The sequence below is a fragment of the Mytilus trossulus genome, chromosome 4 (assembly GCF_036588685.1).
Source record: "Mytilus trossulus isolate FHL-02 chromosome 4, PNRI_Mtr1.1.1.hap1, whole genome shotgun sequence".
In the NCBI taxonomy this organism is placed as follows: domain Eukaryota; kingdom Metazoa; phylum Mollusca; class Bivalvia; order Mytilida; family Mytilidae; genus Mytilus; species Mytilus trossulus.
In genome coordinates this window covers 90311116-90335700 of record NC_086376.1, presented here as the reverse complement: position 1 = coordinate 90335700, position 24585 = coordinate 90311116, and the positions used below count along the sequence as shown (strand labels likewise).

At 33.0% G+C, this 24585-nt stretch overlaps 2 protein-coding genes across 2 annotated transcripts in view; both read left to right on the top strand.

Annotated features, from left to right (window-relative positions):
• The first annotated feature begins 7873 nt into the window (after nucleotides 1–7873).
• Nucleotides 7874–24585, top strand: part of LOC134716897 (uncharacterized) — a 154448-nt gene continuing 137736 nt past the window's right edge. Inside the window, exons 1-15 of the mRNA XM_063579912.1 lie at nucleotides 7874–7877; nucleotides 8870–9066; nucleotides 9608–9749; nucleotides 10965–11191; nucleotides 11898–11990; nucleotides 13134–13305; nucleotides 15524–15735; nucleotides 18344–18420; nucleotides 18929–18992; nucleotides 19982–20200; nucleotides 20536–20638; nucleotides 21091–21199; nucleotides 21518–21678; nucleotides 22192–22307; nucleotides 22908–23048. Of these exons, the coding sequence (XP_063435982.1) occupies nucleotides 7874–7877; nucleotides 8870–9066; nucleotides 9608–9749; nucleotides 10965–11191; nucleotides 11898–11990; nucleotides 13134–13305; nucleotides 15524–15735; nucleotides 18344–18420; nucleotides 18929–18992; nucleotides 19982–20200; nucleotides 20536–20638; nucleotides 21091–21199; nucleotides 21518–21678; nucleotides 22192–22307; nucleotides 22908–23048 (2037 nt within the window). The remainder of the gene's footprint in view (nucleotides 7878–8869; nucleotides 9067–9607; nucleotides 9750–10964; nucleotides 11192–11897; nucleotides 11991–13133; nucleotides 13306–15523; nucleotides 15736–18343; nucleotides 18421–18928; nucleotides 18993–19981; nucleotides 20201–20535; nucleotides 20639–21090; nucleotides 21200–21517; nucleotides 21679–22191; nucleotides 22308–22907; nucleotides 23049–24585) is intronic.
• On the top strand, nucleotides 21534–23512 carry LOC134716262 (uncharacterized). Its single transcript, XM_063579144.1, has 3 exons — nucleotides 21534–21678; nucleotides 22192–22307; nucleotides 22908–23512. The coding sequence occupies exons 1-3, from the start codon at nucleotides 21561–21563 to the stop codon at nucleotides 23121–23123; spliced, it is 450 nt and encodes a 149-aa protein (XP_063435214.1). The 5' UTR covers nucleotides 21534–21560; the 3' UTR covers nucleotides 23124–23512.

The window sequence follows — 24585 nt, the reverse complement described above, 5'->3', positions numbered from 1 at the left end:
AGAGCCTGTGATTCAGCAGTTGTTGTTTGTTCCTGTCCCATGTCAAGAGCCTGTGATTCAGCAGTTGTTGTATGTTCCTGTCCCTTGTCAAGAGCCTGTGATTCAGCAGTTGTTGTATGTTCCTGTCCCTTGTCAAGAGCGTGTGATTCAGCAGTTGTTGTTTGTTCCTGTCCCTTGTCAAGAGCGTGTGATTCAGCAGTTGTTGTATGTTCCTGTCCCATGTCAAGAGCCTGTGATTCAGAAGTTGTTATTTGTTCCTGTCCCTTGTCAAGAGCCTGTGATTCAGCAGTTGTTGTAAGTTCCTGTCCCTTGTCAAGAGCCTGTGATTCAGCAGTTGTTGTATGTTCCTGTCCCTTGTCAAGAGCCTGTGATTCAGCAGTTGTTGTTTGTTCCTGTCCTATGTCAAGAGCCTGTGATTCAGCAGTTGTTGTTTGTTCCTGTCCCTTGTCAAGAGCCTGTGATTCAGCAGGTGTTTTTTGTTCCTGTCCCTTGTCAAGAGCCTGTGATTCAGCAGTTGTTGTTTGTTCCTGTCCCATGTCAAGAGCCTGTGATTCAGCAGTTGTTGTATGTTCCTGTCCCTTGTCAAGAGCCTGTGATTCAGCAGTTGTTGTATGTTCCTGTCCCTTGTCAAGAGCGTGTGATTCAGCAGTTGTTGTTTGTTCCTGTCCCTTGTCAAGAGCGTGTGATTCAGCAGTTGTTGTATGTTCCTGTCCTATGTCAAGAGCCTGTGATTCAGCAGTTGTTGTTTGTTCCTGTCCCTTGTCAAGAGCCTGTGATTCAGCAGTTGTTGTTTGTTCCTGTCCCTTGTCAAGAGCCTGTGATTCAGCAGTTGTTGTTTGTTCCTGTCCCTTGTCAAGAGCCTGTGATTCAGCAGTTGTTGTTTGTTCCTGTCCCTTGTCAAGAGCCTGTGATTCAGCAGTTGTTGTTTGTTCCTGTCCCTTGTCAAGAGCCTGTGATTCAGCAGTTGTTGTATGTTCCTGTCCCTTGTCAAGAGCCTGTGATTCAGCAGTTGTTGTATGTTCCTGTCCCATGTCAAGAGCCTGTGATTCAGCAGTTGTTGTATGTTCCTGTCCCTTGTCAAGAGCCTGTGATTCAGCAGTTGTTGTTTGTTCCTGTCCCTTGTCAAGAGCCTGTGATTCAGCAGTTGTTTTTTGTTCCTGTCCCATGTCAAGAGCCTGTGATTCAGCAGTTGTTGTTTGTTCCTGTCCCTTGTCAAGAGCCTGTGATTCAGCAGTTGTTGTATGTTCCTGTCCCTTGTCAAGAGCCTGTGATTCAGCAGTTGTTGTTTGTTCCTGTCCCTTGTCAAGAGCCTGTGATTCAGCAGTTGTTGTTTGTTCCTGTCCCATGTCAAGAGCCTGTGATTCAGCAGTTGTTGTTTGTTCCTGTCCCATGTCAAGAGCCTGTGATTCAGCAGTTGTTGTTTGTTCCTGTCCCATGTCAAGAGCCTGTGATTCAGCAGTTGTTGTTTGTTCCTGTCCCTTGTCAAGAGCCTGTGATTCAGCAGTTGTTGTTTGTTCCTGTCCCTTGTCAAGAGCCTGTGATTCAGCAGTTGTTGTTTGTTCCTGTCCCTTGTCAAGAGCCTGTGATTCAGCAGTTGTTGTATGTTCCTGTCCCTTGTCAAGAGCCTGTGATTCAGCAGTTGTTGTATGTTCCTGTCCCTTGTCAAGAGCCTGTGATTCAGCAGTTGTTGTATGTTCCTGTCCCTTGTCAAGAGCCTGTGATTCAGCAGTTGTTGTTTGTTCCTGTCCCTTGTCAAGAGCCTGTGATTCAGCAGTTGTTGTATGTTCCTGTCCCTTGTCAAGAGCGTGTGATTCAGCAGTTGTTGTATGTTCCTGTCCCATGTCAAGAGCCTTTGATTCAGCAGTTGTTGTATGTTCCTGTCCCTTGTCAAGAGCCTGTGATTCAGCAGTTGTTGTTTGTTCCTGTCCCTTGTCAAGAGCCTGTGATTCAGCAGTTGTTGTATGTTCCTGTCCTATGTCAAGAGCATGTGATTCAGCAGGTGTTTTTTGTTGCTGTATATCATATTTGTTTTCGTTGGTTTTTTTTGTATATGAATCGGGCTGTTTGCATTTGTTTATCTCGTTTTAACTTTATTCATTTTGATGCATTATATAGCGGACTATGTGGTATGGGTTTTGCTCATTGTGTACTGCAATACGCTGACCTATATCAATGGTAATCATACCTCATATTCTATTTTTATAACATTTTATCGATTCCAATGTATTCCTTGGTTTGAGTTGTCATCGTTTGGATAGTCTTTTGGGTAAAATAATCTTCAGCTTTCGATCTTTCTTGTTTATGGGTTTGAGCATGTGGATATGCTACATAAAATTAATGTCGCGAATAATGGTTCACCCTAAACACCAATTCCTTCAGCCTAAATACAAATTTCTTTACCCTAGAAACAAATGTCATTTAAAGCTCTGTCAATCCCTGTGTTTGCTTATTTTAAATATTGACGACAATGCATCCATCTTAATGCATGTTCTGACCTCTTAAAGAAGGTAAATACTACATAAGAACATTGTGATAATTATCTTCTTAAGTGATAGCACATACTACAGTACAGATATCACGTTATGAATCTTTCTCTCTATAAAAATAATTGAAGTTCTTTAAAAACTATCGTTGTTTTGATCTGGATTTATAATTTAAAAGAGATCTTCAATATTTACAACACTGGATTATCAATACGAAATAAACTAGTTTAATTGTACTGATCTTTAAAATTACTAATAGACCCAACACCCTCTCCCAAATCTTTTAATAGAGAGAGAAACATGAGCTAATACGATGGGAATGTATTTAAAATGCAACAAGGGAAAACTATAGAGTTCTGGGTAAAATATCAGTTGAAAAATAGCTGGTAACAAGTAATGGACACATTTCAGCTTTATTAACAATCTTAATAGTTATAAGTCGTTATTTCTGCCTTTCTCTATATATGCGATTTTGGTTGAAATCGAGAATTTGTACCGACCTCGGAACAACTGAACTGTAAATATGTTTTATAATCAGTATTTACTGGAACATTTCATATGAGAATACAAACCTTCAAGTATTGATAATCTACCATAAATATCCAAAGAAAAGTTATGGAGTGGTACAGAATAGTGTACAAATATTGACAATGTAAACTTATTCATGACCTGTCCTCATTCACAATACCCATTGATTATTAACTTTGACCCAGACAGCCGGAACGCTCAATCAAATTTTAAATGGATTTTTTAAAAATATTTTAAAGCCTTAAAAAATTATTTTGTGAAAGAATATTCAAAGGATATCAAAATTACTATCGAAGGATAATTTATCTTTTTAAAAAAACTGCATGATGACTTTAACCCAAAAATCTATTTGTTCATTTTTTATGTTTCAAATATGGTTAACGACCTTTGAATAACTAACATGAAGTGGCGTGTATATATCTATTGTATATATCTTACATGTATACATGACGTACAAAAGAATTGCACTTGTAACATAAGGGAAAATACAAAATACATAACAAACAAACAAAAACAGTTCGTTACTACTATTACATAAGTTCAGTACATGACCACGCAAATTATTTGTACTTAAATGAACCAAACATTAAACCATTGCAGATTTTAAAATGCAATAATATTTGTTAAATTATAGCATTCAAAAATGAATTTATCTTTCAATTTACTGCTAAAATTAAGTAAAGTAACAAATATACCAACTGAAATAATATTCAAAACGGAAAGTCCCTTATCAAATGGCAACATCAATAACACATCAAACAAATGGAAAACAACTGTCATATTCCTAACATGGTTTATCTAGCTATACAACGGTGTTAATTTACCATTTTCTACAAAAGGAAATGCCTACGTAATGAAAATGCCTCTGGTGGATTAATCCCGTTTTTATAGCTAGCTAAACCTCTCACTTATAAACCTGTCTTTTCAAGTTATGTAAGTTTGTAGTGTATGAGTTTTCTTTTTCCGTTTCATAAATTGTAATTTATATATATAAAATATATATATCTTTTGATTGGTTGGGCGGATTAAAGTATCCTTTAAAACTACTGACCATTTTGGGCACCTGTGTTCAATCCGGTTTTCGTGGGGTTTGTAGTTACCCAATTCATGTTTCTTTGTATTGTTTCATAGACTTGTTTTTCCGTCCTGTTATTCGTTTTGCTGTCTGTCCTTTAAAAAAAATCACCCAGATACCAAATACGTGCAAGGGCTGTATAACCAGTCAAGGTTGTTATAATTTTCAATCATCATAGATACCAAACTTTTATATTCCCGTTTTAAATGTATTAAACACTAAAATTACGTAACATAGACCATTCATGTGTGTTTCCAGACATTTTACAAATCATATGATAATGATGCATAATATGTGAACGTCATAATGCAATCTTTACACAATTACTATCTATAAGTCCGGTTCAGTCGCTGTTGTAGTAGAACACATTTTAATATTTTAACCGATGCGCACAATTTCATTGTAAATGTTATAATTGAAAAGTTTTGCAAAGAGATTTCAAATTTAAAAAAGAAAATGCGCTCCTAAGATATACTATTGAACGTGTAAAATATTTCAAATATATTATATTTCTACCGTATTCTGGAAAACATAATTTGGGGATAACTTTGATTTTCAAAATAGTATGTTAACATTTTTCAACTTCCCAAAAAGACTTCATTCTATTTTGAAATACAAACAAAAGACGAGACCATCTACATACCAATTGTATTATCGGGCCATTTACATTTTTATTTTCAACCATCTTCAAACAAATTGTACGTCCATTCCAAATTTTCCTTTTTGACCATCTACAAACCAATTGTATTATCGGGCCATTTAAAATTTTATTTTCAACCATCTTCAAACAAATTGTACGTCCATTCCAAATTTTCCTTTTTTACCATCTACAAACCAATTGTATTATCGGGCCATTTAAATTTTTATTTTCAACCATCTTCAAACAAATTGTACGTCCATTCCAAATTTTCCTTTTTGACCATTTACAAACCAATTGTACAGTCGTGTTAGATTTTTATTCTCAACCACTATATACAAATTAATTGTGTGGTCATGTTAAAATTTTCTGAACCATTTTCAAACCAATTATATGGCCTTGTAAAAATTTCATTCTCGGCCTCCTGCAAACCAACTGTATGCGTGGGGTCATGTTAAAATTTCATTCACAACCACCCACAAACTAATTGTATGACCATGTTCAATGTTCACTCTCGACCATCTACAAACCAATTTCATGACCAAGTTTAATTTCTATTATCGTCTATCTACAAACCGATTGTATGGCCATGTTAAATTTTATTTCTCGGCCATATACACACCACTTTTATGACCATGTTAAATTTTCATTCTAAACCACCCAAGAAACAAATTTTTCATTCTAAAATTAATGTTTTTCTTTCCTTGTTGTGTATTTGGTCTTGTTTCTTTTTATCTGGAAAGAATAAACGAAATAATGTATTGTGAGATCCAGCATTATAATTTTAGTAAGCTTACATATTTTGATATACTTTCAGATCCGGAATGTCTCGGCAGCACCAGTCCCCTCGGTATGCAGAGTGGGAACATAACAGATGAACAAATAACATACTCATCACTCCGTACAGATCTCAAGAAAGAATACAGCAGATATGATTGCTGTCAAGGTGAGAATTATTGTACAAATAACATACTCATCACTCCGTACAGATCTCAAGCAAGGATACAGCAGATATGATTGCTGTCAAGGTGAGAATAATAGGACTTAAATATGAATGTGCGTAAAGAAAAATTATAAAATAGAACCACAGGTACTTGTCTCTGGATTTTTTTGTATTACCTACATACCTTAGTATATAACAAGTGCCTGTGTGCAGAAACAATGAAGAACAGATAACTTAAGATATTTGCAGCAACAATAATACATAGCGACAAGTAAAGACAATTCAAGATACATAAAGTCTGGTATAGTCTAGGACAATCGATATAGGGATATATGATTCAACGAAAGCAACATGAAAATTAAGTTATTTTTTTACATAAATAAGGCCGTTAGTTTTCTCGTTTGAATTGTTTTACATTGTTTTATCGGGACCTTTTATAGCTGACTATGCGGTATGGCCTTTGCTCATTGTTGAAGGCCGTACGGTTACCTATAGTTGTTAATGTTTGTGTCATTTTGGTCTTTTGTGGATAGTTGTCTCATTTGCAATAATACCACATCTTCTTTTTTATATTAAAAGATTTGCTCGAGTAGATGCAAAGTCAAAACATACTTATCAAAATAGATAGTTCAAGCTTTATATATAACTTTCTCAGTAACTAGATCTTCTTGTGTCTAAAAAATTAGAACAGAGATACCCAGTTATTTTAAAGTTGTCGAAGTTGTCAATGAAATATTATTTGTTTGTGTCATTTTGGTCTTTTGTGGATAGTTGTCTCATTTGCAATAAAACCACATCTTCTGTTTTATATTAAAAGATTTGCTCGAGTAGATGCACAGTCAAAACATACTTATCAAAATAGATAGTTCAAGCTTTATAATTTTCTCAGTAACTAGATCTTCTTGTGTCTAAGAAATTAGAACAGAGATACCTAGTTATTTTAAAGTTGTTGAAGTTGTCAATGAAATATTATTTACCCAAATCCTATCCAAAAATATGTTAAGGCTCAATTCTCAATTTTAAGGCTGAACGCTGCCATAAAAAGGTCAAGTTTGATGATATTTAAAAAGTACAAGTTTTTACTTGAAAAAGATTGACGGGCGTGTGCTTAATACTAAAGTGATAAACATTATTATGAGATTTTTATCTGTTTTAAGAATATTACCACCCTTATATGATTATTTCATCTCTATGTTTCCTTGTAAAAACATTGCACTTCTGATAGATATGCTAAATAAGTATTTCTATGTCATTCAGATTAACCAACAACTGTAAAAACCACATAATCCTATAAAAAAATAAGATCTCACTTTTATCACTTCTTTTTAAATTTATGGTTATACGTGTGTTTGCTTCGACGCAACACGGTTTGAATCAAGTCGAATTAAATTTATTAGACTGTGTCTTCTTGCACTGATCACGAAATTAATGTATGCAGTATACATGGATAGGATAAGTTCTGTTTCATCTAAATTGAGCTAGCTTCCAGTAACTTCGAGCAACAATTGACATTGGTATTGTTTTATTCGGTGGTTTAAGTGTTTCATTCTGTTGGTCGAGGTTAAAAGGAACTTGAAGGATTAGTACATAGACCTATAAGTTTAACCACGCAACGTGGTTATGTTTTTGTCCAAGCTCGGTCATGCCCTTGTCAGTTGTTGTCTTTAACTTTGCATTTTAAGGGAATTTGGTGTTAAGTCTCTGTTAAACATTTTACAGCTTGAGACCATATAGAGTAGCCATTTGCTTATTATGTTGAAGACAACAAACTGACCTCTAGATTCCTAATTTTTGGTGTCGTTGGGTTGCTGTGCCATTAACGTACACCCAATATCTCCCTTACAACGTAGACAAGTGTCCTTTTATTACACATATTAAGTTTGAATATCCATACACAAACAAAGCCAGATGAAGGGAAAACTTATAGTTTGTCAATGCTTACATAGGCCTTTTCTTTGAAATATCTTTATCTGAATATCAGAAAAATGTAGGACTATAAATCTTAGGATGAAAGTAGTTCTAATTTGTTGTCATAATTACTGACCATATACATGTGTCATGACATTTAACAAATAGTGCATTAGTCCATTCAATCTGATTAAGTGTTAACGCCCAAAAATATGAAAGAAAAAGAAAAATTCAAATTTTGTTTTGTGAATAAAAAAGAGAACATTTGTTAATGCATCAGTAATACTGCCATTAACATAATGGGTTATGATGCTTTAAATTTCAGTTTTGATAAACGATTTCACATTAAATATTATGATATGTTTTTGTATTAAAACGTGTTGTAAGTTGAGAAAAGAATGTTTAGTATATACGATGTCTAACGAGGTTCAGACACCTTGCAGTGTCACCAACAACCTACTGATCCAACAATGACGAAAGAAAAAAAAATAAAATATTCTTATTACTTTTGTAAGGGGATATTTTCTGTCTTTTTCTTCAATCATTTGTAGAGGGTCAGTGAACTTACCTTTTTGAACGAATAAAGAAGATTTCTTTTATACTTTATTATACAGTAACCTAACGACTAGCAAATCAAAAAACATACATCTAGGAATAAATATATACGATTATGAAATGTGCAATAAACGGCTCATGATAAAAGTTTTCAAAAAGAGCCTGTACTTGTTCATCGCATTGTTGTTTGCTATTTGTCTTTTTGTTTTATATAAGTGATGTTTATTGTTGTGCGTCTTTGTTTTTATATAAGTATTCTTGGTTGCTGAATGTCTTTGTTTTGTGTAAGTATTGGTGCAGTTGTTGTTTGTTTTTGTTTTTATGAAAAAGTTGATCGTTGTTGGTTGGTTGGTGTTTGTGTTTGGTTTCATTTGCGTCGGTTTTAGAAAGAGTTGCGGTTGGTTATTGGCGTGGTCTGTTGTAGTGTTCAATAGTTTCTGACATTCCCCTTATCATTTAATATATTTTTGTTATATCTCATCAGTTATTGTTTTTGAATAGATCTATATTGGACTATTATGTCAATACAATATGTCACAGAATCTAGAGAGTGCAATATCAATAGACATTAGTCTCTTCAGTCGACTTCAAAAATTATGAAAGTAGTATGGATATTGGCTGTATGCACATTTATACGGCCACCAACATGGACCCGTATAAAACAGTTAATTTATATACCGGTACATCAGAGGTGCATGCTGATTTGTGAATTTTGACATCTGAATTCTCATTTCTTTTAGGTGCTAGCTTTGCTGCATGGTGTCCGGCGACGCCAACAATAGGAGAATGGATTGAGGTTTCTTTTGAGGAACCAACAATACTGTCTTCTATTAAGATACAAAAACCTCTTGGTTCAAATATAAAATGGCCAACGGAGATAGATATATTAATAGAAGAGGCACAAAGCTCCCCTGGTAACCTTACAGATTCAGGAGAGGTGGGTATAGCTGTTCGATTCGATTTTAAAAGAAAATACAATTAAGGAAAGAACATGTTTTAGAGTGTTGCTTGATACCTGAGTGCCAATGATCAGTTTAGTTACGCTTATTCTTGATATTCTCCATAATATTAATTCGTATGAAATTGCAAATATAACCCATTTTTTTTTATTGAAACTGTCTACACACTGTATACAATGCTTATTTTGTTTGCTTACAAATGGCAATTATGATCAAAACCCTGTGTGTAAAATACTTATACTTTTTGTTTTATGCCATACTCTCTAAGAAGTCTTTCATGTGTATTTCGTATAAAATACATACACTTTTTTTTATAGCATAGTATTACTCTCTAAGAAGTCTTCCCATATAGTTTTGGCATAATCCACATATATAGCATTAAGTCTAATTCCCTACATGTATTATATCTACAACATTTCTTTAATCTACGATGATTCTGAACAATTATATGTCTCTGATGCTAACAAATCTCACCTCATTCTATGTCTTGCCTAATCAAAGCATATACTTTTTTTACAGACAATAAAACTTGATCCCTTAAACGGGGATGAAACTTTCACATTACCAAATACACTTGCAGTACGGCGTGTTCGGTTAGTCATAGCAAACTTTACAGAGGAACCTTGTTTTAGATTCGAAATCAATGGGTGTCCAGTAAAAGGTATGTGGGGATTTACATTTTATATATTTTGATAAAGAAGGTGTATACATTATTTGTTGAACGTATGTTCTTTTTACTCGATTTGTCTGAAGTTGTCTAATCTGTAACAGTGCAAAAAGTTGTACCCGACTCTATTCTGAACTTAGTACCCACTGGGCAGTCTTTGATAGGCACATGCACTTAAGTTAGAGCATGATTTACTTTGACCAAGGATTTGTATAGTTCACTATACAAATCCTTGCTTTGACCAGAGGCATATAATGTATTATATGTCTCTGCTTTGACCATTTCATAACTATTCTTTACCGTTAGAAGATAAAAAATGCAGTTAAAATTCGGTCAAGTTCGTACACAGTTCTGACTATTAAAAGTAAAACACAGATTTCCCGTGTACCAGTTATTGATAATATGATACGTGTTATGATACCTAACTTCGGCAATTGGAGTTTTTAGAATTGATGTCCATGTTTTGAACTACCATTTTATCATGACAAATATTTCAAGATAAGATTTGCGGATCAGACGTTAAAACATTTTAAAAAATGGCGCCATATATGCATGTAATGATTTTTAAAAATGTACTCCGATTACATGTATATATGTGTTCAGTCTTAAAAGATCGTGTTCTTTTGAGCAAATTTGCTTTGTTAAAACTTTGAATTAGCGCGTGTCGGACTCCTTGTCTTTTTGAAAGATGTTCAGAAAAAAGGGGCCCTGGCTTTGATTAGGAATAAAGATGTTTGTATTTGAATTTGAGTTTACAGTACAACAAATGAAACAAGTAACATAGTGTTATTTAAGGTTTTAGCGACGTAATATTGCTTTTTTCGAGCTTTTTTGCAATTTGCTCGAATTTGATTATACGGAATTTATAAACTTCCTGTCCGATTTGACTCATAAATTATTTTTTTGGCGGGGTTAATTTCAAGAACAAATTTCTGTCACTTCTCACAACACACGAAAAAAGCTTTGTTAATCCTTGTTAATAGTACCACGAAAATTAATTGAGTACAGACAATCCTGTACATACAAAGGAGTTTCAGGACTATAGCCTCCACTCGATAAAGAAAACTTTTAGAAGTAATTTGCGTTTCAGACAGATAAAATCTTTTATTTTGATTTTTTTTTTGCATTTTTTCATGATACATGTATATATGATAAAAAAAACAAAAGTTGTATTTTTCTTGATTAACATCAATTTTCACTTTGTTGTAGATCCTGATCCACCCGAAGTTCCTGATTTACCAGATTTAGAGTTTACATATATAAGTCCAGATGACTTACAGCTTACATGTTCATTTGGTACTACAATTAGTTACGGTGTTCAGTATGATGTTATGTGGGAGGATAATGGAAAGGTCCTATCACAGAAACTTTTACCCAATACACAAGTGTCTGATACATTACACTTTACTTCAGCTCAACTGGACTTAATATCAAAGGTAAATATATACTTGTTAGCACTGAAACCATACTTTGCTGCTGATACTGTTTGCATTGTAAATGTGAGTAATTTGCGACCATCAAATCCCCAATTGATGCCGTCGGAGCTTAAAATACAATACAGTTATCTCCTAATCGTAAATAAAGACAAGTTTTATCAATATGTAGACATATTTCGTCATATAAAATTACCAAAATAAATTTGATTTATTTGAGGAAAAGTGTTTTATAATAGTTTGGGAATCTGTAAATCTGCTAATCATGGCGGCAATTATTTTTTTTATTACCTTGTTTGCATTCTGCACAATTCTGTGATGAAATGCTTGTGATTTTAACAAATTTGAAGCGACAGAATACAAGTTGGATACTCGAGCATCACTATAAAACTAGTTTGAATGACATTTTATTGATAACATCAGATATTATTAAGATAATAGTGAGTACATTTTTAAGACATGTCCGTTTCTGTATCGTATCTTTATTTACTATGGCAGGACAATAAAATCGACTATAATCAGGTAGTGTCAAGTCTACATGTAGCTGCGGAACGGGAGCTCTTAGGTCCTTATGTTATTTTTTTGACTATTTGCGGATCTACGGTCTCAAAAAATAACATAAGGATCTAAGAGCTTTGGTTCCGCAGCTATGTCAAGTCCCATCAATATATATGTTCCTAGTTAATTGTAGCATTTTTTATATTTCCAGATAAAATGTACAGTAAAGGCATGCAATAAAAATGATTGTCCTACACTTTTCGGTACAAAGAAAGCCAGTAATATCTTCAGACCAGAGATTCAGGTGAGTGTGTTTGCATTGATTAAGGATACACATGTACATGTATCAGTATACCAGTAATAGAGGGTTGCATTTGTTTTCTAGCAAAAGAGTTTCAGGAATAGGTATTTTGCTTTAATATCACATGACTACTGTTAGATAAAAGAAATACAAAGATGAAGATAAATAGGTTTTGTTCAGCTGACTTTAGAATTGTTGCATCCAAATACAAATGGAGTAGTAGATTAAAGGATAATGTCAACAAATCAACATGATGTTGCACATTGTTAATACCTGACCTTTAGAATACTCCTTAGTATGACCAATACTATCACGTCACGTCATGTCGTGACAAGGAACAGAATACTCCTTAGTATGACCAATACTATCACGTCACGTCATGTCGTGACAAGGAACAGAATACTCCTTAGTATGACCAATACTATCACTTCACGTCATGTCGTGACAAGGAACAGAATACTCCTTAGTATGACCAATACTATCACTTCACGTCATGTCGTGACAAGGAACAGAATACTCCTTAGTATGACCAATACTATCACTTCACGTCTTGTCGTGACAAGGAACAGAATACCCCTTAGTATGACCAAGACTATCACTTCACGTCATGTCGTGACAAGGAACAGAACACTCCTTAGTATGACCAATACTATCACTTCACGTCATGTCGTGACAAGGAACAGAATACTCCTTAGTATGACCAATACTATCACTTCACGTCATGTCGTGACAAGGAACAGAATACTCCTTAGTATGACCAATACTATCACTTCACGTCATGTCGTGACAAGGAACATGCTGCATATTGGTCAGTGAAACCAATTTACATTTACCAAAGACTTTAAGTATTTTATGAGCTATACGATAAAGTATAGAAGGAATAAGATTTTCCAGCCACCAAATTAATTATGAAATTCAATTTATTGACATAATTGAACAGATACATGTACTTGAAAGCAATTTATACATGTCTTTTTATGTCATCTTGGAATCTTTCCTTTTCTTTTTAAAAGTACTGGAATAAAAATTTAATTTTAAATAAAAAATTGTAACTTCTTTATGAAACTATTTCACTTGAGTTTTATATATAAATAATGTTCATTTGTAATTTGAATTAACATTTTAAGTTTCTTCTTATTTTACCAGATTAAGAATGGTACATCACTGTCTGTGAGAGAGGGTGGAGAGGAGAGTTTTGTTGTGATAACATCTAACGTCCCACCTGTTGTGTACTGTAGAGCACAGAGTCTTGATGATGACTGCACTGTGTTTGTACAGCTTAGGTCTAATGAACAAAATCCTGTCCAATGCAAAAATGGTATGTTAACATTTTCTTGGACTTTTAAAATTTTGAAAAATCATCTGGAACAGCAAGTGTCAGATTTATTTTATATGCAAAGATTTTCTTTGTATGAGAATATGACTTTAGCTTTAAATTGAAAAAAAAATAATTGTAAAGCAGAGTGAAAGATACTAAGATGATGTTTATATATTATAATATATTTACTTTTACAGTTTAAGCAATAAAAAAAATTACAAGAACTACATTAGAATGAACCTTTTTACTTATTTAAAAAATCTTATCTTCCCTTCAAACTAGCAACTGCACTGTGCTTAAACGGCCGTGGGTAACTTAAGTTACCCACAGCCCAAGATGGCGGACTCTAAATTCGTTTAGATGATAGTTGATACGAAATCTACTTTTTGCAGCGTTTTTCATGATCTATGTAAATATTAATAGGATTTTTGAATAAAGAATTCAGTTACCATCACTACAATTTTTTAATTTAGGCTTCACTTTAGCGCAAAGCCAACTTTTAAAAATTGCATAAGATGTCCGTAACTTATAAGTCAAATATAATCAAACTGTCCGTAACTTTATTTTTCGGATGTGGGTAACTTTTTTTTCAAAATTGTAAGATTAACAAATTCAACACTTAAAGGACAATAAACACTATCAAACCCCTTAATTATTACATAGATTTATACAATAACGATATGCTTCAAACTAAACAAGAGAAAAAAGCAAACCAGAGTGTCAGGGATTTTCCGTTAAATTTTTAAAAAATTATTCCCGGGATAAAACGGGATCTGACGGTACGGCGAAATTTATCTAACATTCTTCTAGCTTTATAGATTGTTCACTGATGAGTCCTTGGCCTGTGTAGCCGCAATAAAAATTATATCCTTTCCTTTAAATAATTTCTGAATTGTTAGACAAAAAAGTATGGTCTCTTCACTATATCTAGTGTGATGCGTTGTTGATTGTGAGAGAAAAAAATGACAATATCTACGACATTGACATCTTCGCTAGCCAAGGGTTACGATCCACTTTTGCTCTCTTCGTAACCCTTGGCTAGCGAAGATGCGGAATAGATGGAAGGCTATATTGTTGATCAGGTGTCAGTTTATTATAGCAATAAAGGTAGATTTAAAATCTTCTAAAAGTTTCATTGACCTCAGGGATTAAATAAGATCGGGTATCATATCATACATATCTTTTTTAGAGGTTTGTACTGATTCATCTATGTATTTCTGCTAAGGATTGACCTCCGAACTTGTTCTCTTTTAAAGCTGATTTTCATATGTTCACTATTAATGTAATTTCTACAGTTGGAAATGGTGAGATTTATAACCTGCATGTCGTGATTGATCATCTAAAAAACTTAAGCATTTTACAATCTATACAGTAAAGCCAGTAGAATGTAAAATACATTAATTTTGCCGTACAATTTTCTACATAAGAAAATACCTGTACCAAGTCAAAAAAAATCACAGTTGTTATCCATTGGGTTGAGGGATTTTTCCATTTGATAAGGGACTTTTCTTTCTGAATTTTCTTCAGAGTTCAGTATTTTTGTAATTTCTTTTTAATGTCTGTACCAAGGCAGGAATATGACTGTTGTTTTCCATTCGTTTGGTGTGTTAAATTGAGCTTTTGGCTTTGCCATTCCACAAAGAACTTCCCGTTTGAATATTCCTATGGGTTCGGTATTTTAGTTATTTATCATTTCTTTTTTAGAATAATTACATCCATGAATAAATATTCTTTGAAAGTTACTGACATCATGTTGAAGTTACGGACATCCCTATTGGTATAAGGAAAAAAGTTACGGACAAGTTATTTTGAAGTTACGGACATCATCAGTGTTTTGGCAAATCGTGCTGTAATCGTTTATTTTGTAGTAACAAACCTCGTTTTACATTGCAGAGTTTTCCTAAAAGATTTATTTAACTTTTTAATTACTGAACATTTCTTTTGTATTCATGGTATTGTAATTATATAGGAGAAAACTTCCTAACCGAAGCCAGGCGGCTCCATCTTGGGCTGTGGGTAACTTCAGTTACCCACGGCCCTTTAAGCACAGTGAACTGATATGCCTACTAATGCAAAAGTTTATTTGAATAAAGCTATGAAGAGAATTTGAGTTATTTTTAAATTTGTATGTTTATACTGACAAATGTTGTCAGCAACATTACACAAGTGATCTCTATTTTAAGGAATTGAAGTTTTAAATTTGTTAACTCATTTTCAGGACATGACATAACTCAGGTTGTATTTCCGGAGGAGGGAGGTGAAACAAAGTCATGTACAGTGACTGTGACGTCCGATAACTGGAACAAAGATATCAACGTCCCAGTCAAAGCAGCCATGGACGGAATTATTGATGGCATGAAGACAGTTACTGTTACCTTGACAACTAAAGTAGAAAATGTTGCCATGATTACAAATGTGAAATCTATTCAGGTATCTAGCCCATTTTTAATACAGTCAGCCATTCTTACTTTTTTGTTTTTTAAGGTATTGCCCCCATGTATTAATTTAAATCTTGATATCCTTCATTAATCATTATATAAACTGAATACCTCAAATCAGACATAAAAATGTAATTTAAGCAAAAGTTTACTCATTCAAAATCAATGTGTATTAGATAAAAACATGTATATTATCTTATGTTTGAGAGGGAACTTATATGTATAAGCTAGGCACTCTTGTTCTTATAACCCCTCAAGAATTTTATTTATGAATTAGGTAAGTTGTTTTCCATATGATTATATTGTATGGCTTCCATATACTATCAAGGTAAAGTGTTTGGTCACAGATTGATGAATCAAACTCTTAATTTTTTTAATTCATTTGTCAACTCAAAAGTGTAAAGTCCACATATGAACACATTGAAAGATAGCAGTTAATTACTTTCACGGCTGTTTAGAATGTTGATAGTGTTGACTGAAATGGTTGCTGTTATTTGTCTGAAGTGTAAATAATTATCCATTTATTTTAAACAAACCATCTTTCAATTAAATGTTTTTAACAACAATAAAATGAAAAGCATATATATATCTGTTAACTGCTAACATCAGGTACTTTTATATATGTTCTATTTAGTTGCATCAAAGTACTCATAAGAATTTTTCTCAAAGATTTATTTAAATTTAATTCTATTTAAGATTTATATCAGTTTGAGGATGAAAAGTTTATACATAAATTAAAATTAATTTAAAGGAATGCTTACATGTTTATTGCCTGTAACACGGTTTATGTACTACTATTATACATGTAAAGTATTTTTGTTGTTGTTGAAACCAGCTATTGAGTTTCAATAAAGTTAATGCTATTCAGAGCACAAAATTTTGATTTTTTTGTGTACTTATAAATATTCACCAAACATTTCAATTTTGAAAAATAAGAAATCACTACATTATTGCAAGAAAATAAAGTGCAGGGTTCTTCTAATGAAGATTAGAAAGGTACTGTAACCAAATGAATGATGGTACACTCAAATGACAACTGTCCTCTGTTCAACATGTTCAAGGAGAGTCAACTTCACCAATCATTTCTCTGTATATTTTATAAAGAATGTGGGGCTGGATGGGATTTATAGAATAGAGATTAGTGGGCAAAAAATAAAAATAAGTAAAGACTAGAAAATAATGACCCCCATTTTAAATTAATCGACCCCATCCCTGGATTTTAATGGGGTGCTATAAAATAAAGAAAAAGATTATGGGCAAAAGTGTAGACTAGCAAAAAAAAAATGCCTTAAGATTAAAAGGATTCCAAGATGAAGACCGTCATTCAGATCCCTTGTAAATGCCAATGCAGAAGTTCCACATGCACTTTAAGGTAGAGAGTATAAGTTACTATGAAAGATCCTCATGAATGCCACTGAAGAAGTTTCTTACAACTTACACAGAGAGGATTACATTACTGTGACTCATTTGTAGATGTTCTTTTAAATAGAAAAAAAAAATCTAAATGAACAAAGATCTAAAATTTTAGAGCCCTGCACTCAAACATGCAAAATAGAATGAATAAATTATGTATCTGTGGTTATAATATTTATGTATACAAACTTGTAAACTTTTTACACTTATTTGTTTATGTAAATGTAAAGCTTTCTTTTCCCTGTATCATGGTATTTGATACTAAAATAACATGAACTTATTTTAAAGGGACCTTTTATGTCATTTTGATGATAGCAATAATCCTTTTCATGAGAACTAAATTTCTCCTTTTTACCAAGTTAGGTTGATTTTAGCAGTTCAAATTTCAATAATCAATCATGTTTGATAATAATTGTTTTGAAACTTAGGATTATCATTTTAAAATTCACAATTTTAATTGATATACAGATATTTGATCTGTTAATAGATCAATTAAATGTAAGATGTAGATCGTCATCAACCGTGACAAAATATATTTAATGAATACATTGATTTAATTTTTTTTTTATGACATAATTGGTTTCCAAATAAACAGAGCTGTCTCTTTCTCTTTAATATGCTCAGAAAGTTGTTACCATTTCATTTTGTTGAAAAATATTGAAGATAATAAATCTCCTTGTTTTCAAAATTCCAATAGGGAACATACTTTATATAATTGTTTAAATAAACCAATTTTTCAAGACGTTTCATAATAAATCTGTAAATTAAATACATTTTCTTTAGAATATTTGTTCAACCTTGACACCATGCCTTCACCAAAAACCTACTGGCCTTTCGATGTTTTCCATAGTTATGATGTATTATTTTGAGGCATTATCTTGTGAAATAAAATTCATTATTAAAAGGATATTATTATTATTTTCATTATCATGTTTAAATACCTCACACTGAAGGATGTGTATTCTTTTTTACCCATCTGATTGTCCACCTATCAATTCATCTTTTTTCCATATGTACATCTGTCACATTTTTCTCAGTAAAATGAACCTAGTTCATTTCTCTTCAAATCCTTATAAATTTGAAGAATACTTTTAGCTTGGATATCATTTTAAATTGAGCATGTTGAGCAATAGTTCACATCTACTTATAGCATTGTCATGTAGCACCATTTGTTATATATTTTACAGGTTACAGTAGAAGATTCTGACATGGGTAGTGTATGTACAGCACAGACTGGATTACATGTAAAGACTTTTGATAACAGGTACAATCTTCATTGGTTTAAATGAACATTTTATTCACTCCTTATCTCACAGAACCTAATTTTCACTTTGACCTACAAAAAAAAACAACAACCAAAAAATGAATCCTTAGAACCAATTCATATATTGTTTAAATTAATCCTTTGGCTGCAAATGATCATTTTTTAGAACATGGTTAAATAAAATAAAATATATATATATATATATATATGTGCACTCAGTGAATTCATGTTTTTTGGTAAAGTGTTAACAAGCATTGCTAAAGTGCCATTGGAATATCTTTCAAATTTTGTAAATATACTCACTCTTTTAAAACTTCAACTATACATAGGTACATTTTCACCAATTACTGTAAACAGTCCTGTCACCTTCAAACCAATATTTATTGCAAAATGCCAGATTTTTTAGTGACAATGAAGTAATGTTCGGTGTTTAATCTGTACAATTTGAACTTATCTAACTATTTGCCACACAGTATTTTTCACATATAGTTATATACTTTATTTTTAGCTATTACACTGGTATGACTGAAGGAGAGCATGTTTTCTACAAACACAAATCATTGCCTGTTGAAGTAAGTGTTTATGACTAAATGTCTAATTGTACTGAACACAGACTATGGGTAAACAAAAAATTTATCAATCAAAATCTGTAAAAACAGATGAAAAAAAATCCCACAAAAAATCAAAGTTTGTATTAAATCTAAACAATTAAAGCAGATTTCACTTTAAAATGATTACGATTGGAGTCAAGCACACCTGCCAAGTGCGGTATGTAAACTAACAACCTCAGTGTTTACAGGCTAGGGATACAGTAGTTGAACTACTTAGACCACATGGCCACTAAGACCCGTTCAGTACAGGGACAGAATTTTATTATAAAATAGTTCTACAATGAAACTACATTTATAGAAATAAGATCTTCAAAATCGTTAAATGTTTGTATGTATATTTCATAATAGATGCCAACCATTATGATTTTTGCGTAGTTTTTCCGATTTTGCGATAAAAACTACGTTATTACGGTCAAAGTCAAATAGTTACGGATTACCAATCATCGCCGTTCAATTTTGTAAAACGCGGATTTTTATCATTACTTTTCCGTCCTGGTCCGGTATTTAGAAAACGCCAATGTAATGCTTCTGGTTTCTCGGGAGTTATCAACCTATTGTTGAGTAACTAACTGACTTCCGAAAAGACAAACTTGCATTCTCCCCTTTCTCTACTTCTCCTTGACAAAACGAAAATGTACGAGGTGAGAACATCTGAACAATTAATTAATGGAATACATACTACAGACAACATGTTAAACGACAAATTTTAGTGCACATCACTATGCAACCACTCGTCAGTATTTTTTATGGATAAATGCACGTTTATGAATGATTACTGAAAACATTTCAAAAATACGGAAAATTTGATAGTTTGTTACTGATTGTGTCAAAAGGGGGTTGGCATCTATGATATTTACAGATCCGAACCTTCCATCGTCACTGTGGAGGGTTAAAGTTGATATGTATCTGTGGCATATCTGTTATATAAATATTTGTATGTATATTTACAGATCCATACCTTCCATCGCCACTGTGGAGGGTTAAAGTTGATATGTATCTGTGGCGTATCTGTTAGAGTAGATGATGATGTCTTTACACTGGACAAGTGTGGAGGGGACAATGAGGAAGCCATCATTCCAGAACAACCAATCAAAGCACAGTTATACAGGATAGGAACTGTTAACCCAGACTTCAGAATGGTTTCAGTCCATGAAGGAACCCAGTATGATGTAAGCTTGATTAGATATTACTGTGCACACATTCGACAATAAATAAATATAGATATATATTAAAATAATGACATATAAATGCAATTACATGATATTGTCAAGGGAAAAACATTTCAAAATAAATCTTAATATGACAGTTGTTATTGATTCATTTGATGTGTTTGAGCCTTTGATTTTGCCATTTGATAAGGTAAGTTTCAGTTTTCAATTTTCCTAGGAGTTCAGTATATATCTTATCTGACTTTTTAATCAATTGCTAAGGGAAACTTCTTTATAGATACTTTTAAAAATATTATTGACTCCATACTTATATAGAAATGATTGTTTTTTTCCAGATTTATTTACCATCAGGCAGTGAACTGATGATTAAGACAAGTCAGAATGGATACTTGAGTGTTTGGTTTTATCCTTCTTTGATGGACATGGACATGACAATGGGTTGGTAACAAAAATCTCTTGGCTCATGTTGTGTTTCTTGGATTTAAACATAAAAAAAATATTTTTTAAACCCAAATCAATTTCGTATCTTCAATTACTTAAAAATTTGGGAGGTTATTTGTTTTTGTGTTTTTCAAATTGATATGAATAACTGACAATGTTTAAGTGTTCGCTAGCAATAGATTTTTTTTTACATACCATAAATTCCTAAATTTTTGTGTTCAACTGTTATTGCAGTTGTAAAGCAATGGACACACACTCAGGATCAATAATTGCAATTTTAAAAAAAAGTGTAATCAAATAATGCATTTAAAATTCATGATGCAAGTTTTAAATTTTTTCTGACATATTCATATATGAAAAAACATTGCACAAATTTCTGAATAAAATTTCTAAATAAACAGTAGAAGAAATTTTATAAGGAATTAGTAAAGGAGATTTTTGTTTTGCAGGCTTATGTGGTACATATGACAACAATGCTACCAATGATTTCATGATGATGAATGGTAACTTTAGCCAAGCTAATGGTAGATATGTAGATGACTTTGTTACTTCTTGGAGGTAAGACTATTAGTTTATAAATTGAAGACCTCTTTAGTTTATAGCGTTTATCTATTAGTGGAATCACAGATAGCTCCTTAAATGTTTTTTAACATGCATTGAATTTTGTGCAATTTAATCTGCAAGGTACAAAGTAATCTTTATGCAAAATATGCATTGAAAGTTTTCTACTATATATTTTTACTCCTCATCTTTGTATTAAGTAAAAACCAACTTTTTCTTTCTATTTCAAAAATTTTAGACCTAAAAGACTTAAAAACATTACATGTATTGACCTTTTACTGAACAGTTGATAAATAACATGATTAATAAATTCAGAGTTCCAACAGAAGATTCTATTTATCTTGGTAAATGTCCGGACATGCCTGCTGTGTCTATGGCAACAGACATGGACGTATGTGATTGTTCTAGTACAACTGCAGATTGTGGTTACTATGGGGAAGTGAGGACTTGTGGGATAGCTAAAGATTTTAGTCGAGGTAAATACTGTATAAGTTTGGTAGATTCTCAGTGGGTGTAAGTCTCATAAATCAAACATTTTTTAAACAATTGAATTTGCCATTGCTCATGAGGAAATTTAAAAAAAAATGTGGATGAAAATTATAAAATTTAAAAAAATGGCCATGCTAATTTCGGGTAGCAGTTTTAAATAAAACCAAGAAAAGATGTAAGATATAACATATTTCTACTCTGAGATCCTTTAAATATTGTGTCATTGACGTTTATCTATCTGACAAAGTATATTATCTGGATCTCAAACACATTTTGTTAAAGAGTTCTTTGTTTTTGTAAGACATACATTGACCATTTGTAACACTTATGGGTAAGATAATCATTGTAATAATTCTGATATCAGTAACAGATGTTTACCTTCAAGTGCATGAAGCAAAGGTTCTGAAATTATTTATCCTGATATAAAACTCGAACATCAGTTTTCAAAAGATTGATATTAGATGCTTAATAATGACAATGTTTGAACATATTATGTACAGGTATGGATAAAACCGATTATTTGAAGACTATGAGTATGTTCCCACAGTACTGTGATCCAGACTCTACCATACCTAAACCAGGTGTCTTCAAAGATTGTGACACAACTATTGACAAGGTATACTATTTGTTTGTGTTTTATATAAGTTAACTATAATGATTAAGATCCATTTATTGAGAAGAACAAAATAAGTATTACCTTTGAAAAAAAGATGTCAAAAGTTAAAAGTTGTTCTCCTGCAAGATTAGGCTCCGTGTTGAAGGCCGTACTTTAACCTATAATGGTTTAATTTTTAAATTGTTATTTGGATGGAGAGTTGTCTCATTGGCACTCACACCACATCTTCCTATATCTAAGATGTGTTGTCTCATATATGGCAGAAATAATAAAGCACCAATGATTGACAGGTGGTTGCTGAACAAACATCACACATCATTAATTGGGCATGTCCAAAAGGCTTTCATTGATTTACCACTGGGGACACTCACACCTAAAATTGTGAATCTTAGAATTTAGAATGTTTTGAATATATGATGAGCTAGTGATAATTGAAGATGTCTAAATGTACTTCAGCTAAGGAAGGATTAAGAATAAAGGAATTAAAAAAATCTGAGTACCTGTTGAGGGAGAAACCATACATATACAATAGAATGTACCTAGTCTACTAACATTGTTTTAAACTGCAATTTAATTGATTATTAATGATATTTGATATAGGCTGCGACTTGGCAAGGTGTGTGGACAGAAGACATAGCCATGTCATACTGTAAGAATCAGACCGATCGTGTCATCCAAGAATGTGGAGGTGTGGTAGACTTCATGACAGAGGACATCGATAACTGTGTACACAATATAAAGGTAAGTGGCATTACTGGGTGGCTTACTGTAAGAATCAGACCGATCGTGTCATCAAACAATGTGGAGGTGTGGTAGACTTCATGACGGAGGACATCGATAACTGTGTTCACAATATAAAGGTAAGTGGCATTACTGGGTGGCTTACTGTAAGAATCAGACCGATCGTGTAATCAAACAATGTGGAGGTGTGGTAGACTTCATGACAGAGGACATCGATAACTGTGTACACAATATAAAGGTAAGTGGCATTACTGGGTGGCTTACTGTAAGAATCAGACCGATCGTGTCATCAAACAATGTGGAGGTGTGGTAGACTTCATGACAGAGGACATCGATAACTGTGTACACAATATAAAGGTAAGTGGCATTACTGGGTGGCTTACTGTAAGAATCAGACCGATCGTGTAATCAAACAATGTGGAGGTGTGGTAGACTTCATGACGGAGGACATCGATAACTGTGTTCACAATATAAAGGTAAGTGGCATTACTGGGTGGCTTACTGTAAGAATCAGACCGATCGTGTAATCAAACAATGTGGAGGTGTGGTAGACCAGGGGCGGATTTAGGCGGGGGCGTGGCGGGCGTGCGCCCCCCCTAAAATTTGCAAAGCATGGGTCGACTTCAACATATTTAATGTATCAGAAGAGACCATTCAATCTTTTTTAACATTCAAAGTATATAAAACGGTCAGTTTTACAGAGTCAACGTGATTACTAATCAACTGACCTACGCTTTATTAAAGTTCTATAAATGATTTCAAAGGAAGGTGTCAAACGCGGAGCTGCATTTGATGACAAATATAATAGGTTTTTAGCAGTTAAAGTAAAAACAAATGTTACATTGTATTTGCGGTTTTTATAATCAATTTGTTGGATAATTGAAGTTCCAACACATCCCTTACTCACTTTCACAATTTCATCATGACACGGTCAAGAAAGCAGTCGGCAGGTGAGATTCTTTTATAATATCCGTAATGAAAGATAGAAATACTGTTTCAAGCGAAAGGTTAGTTTATTAATTTGTATCTCTGTGTCTATATTTACTTCTCATTTGCAACCTAAACATTTAGCCGAAATCTGTACCGTATTACTGTATGCTTGGATCCCTAGAAAATAAACATAACTGCGTAAATGCATCTAAATTTGATTTTAGTTGTTTATGGCGAACACAGTTAAGTCTGGCACGACCTCCGAAAATCAAAAAAGTAAAATAAGGACAATTAAAAATCGCTGGTAAAAGTAGAAATTTTCGTTTGAAAAACATATTGGTCTGGTGCGCAATTGTGATCTGTCTCGTCTCACTTTGCGTCCGTCTGTCCGCCCGTCTATCTGTAGATTGTTATCAGGTGTGGATTGATATAAAAAAAGAAGATGTGGTATGATTGCCAATAAGACAACTATCCACAAAAGACCAAAATGACACAAACATTAACAACTATAGGTCACCGTACGGCCTTCAAGGCTGTTTCAGCTTTAAACTTTAATTCCTCGCTTATTTTAACACACAATAGTTCGAGATATCAACATTACACCCTT

Bases quoted from the DNA above. Each gene is read 5' to 3' on its own strand.
- LOC134716262 (XM_063579144.1), top strand. From the start codon at position 21,561: ATGCCTGCTGTGTCTATGGCAACAGACATGGACGTATGTGATTGTTCT. The intron at 21,679-22,191 runs GTAAATACTGTA...TATTATGTACAG, and splicing joins AGCTAAAGATTTTAGTCGAG to GTATGGATAAAACCGATTAT. The intron at 22,308-22,907 runs GTATACTATTTG...TATTTGATATAG, and splicing joins GTGACACAACTATTGACAAG to GCTGCGACTTGGCAAGGTGT.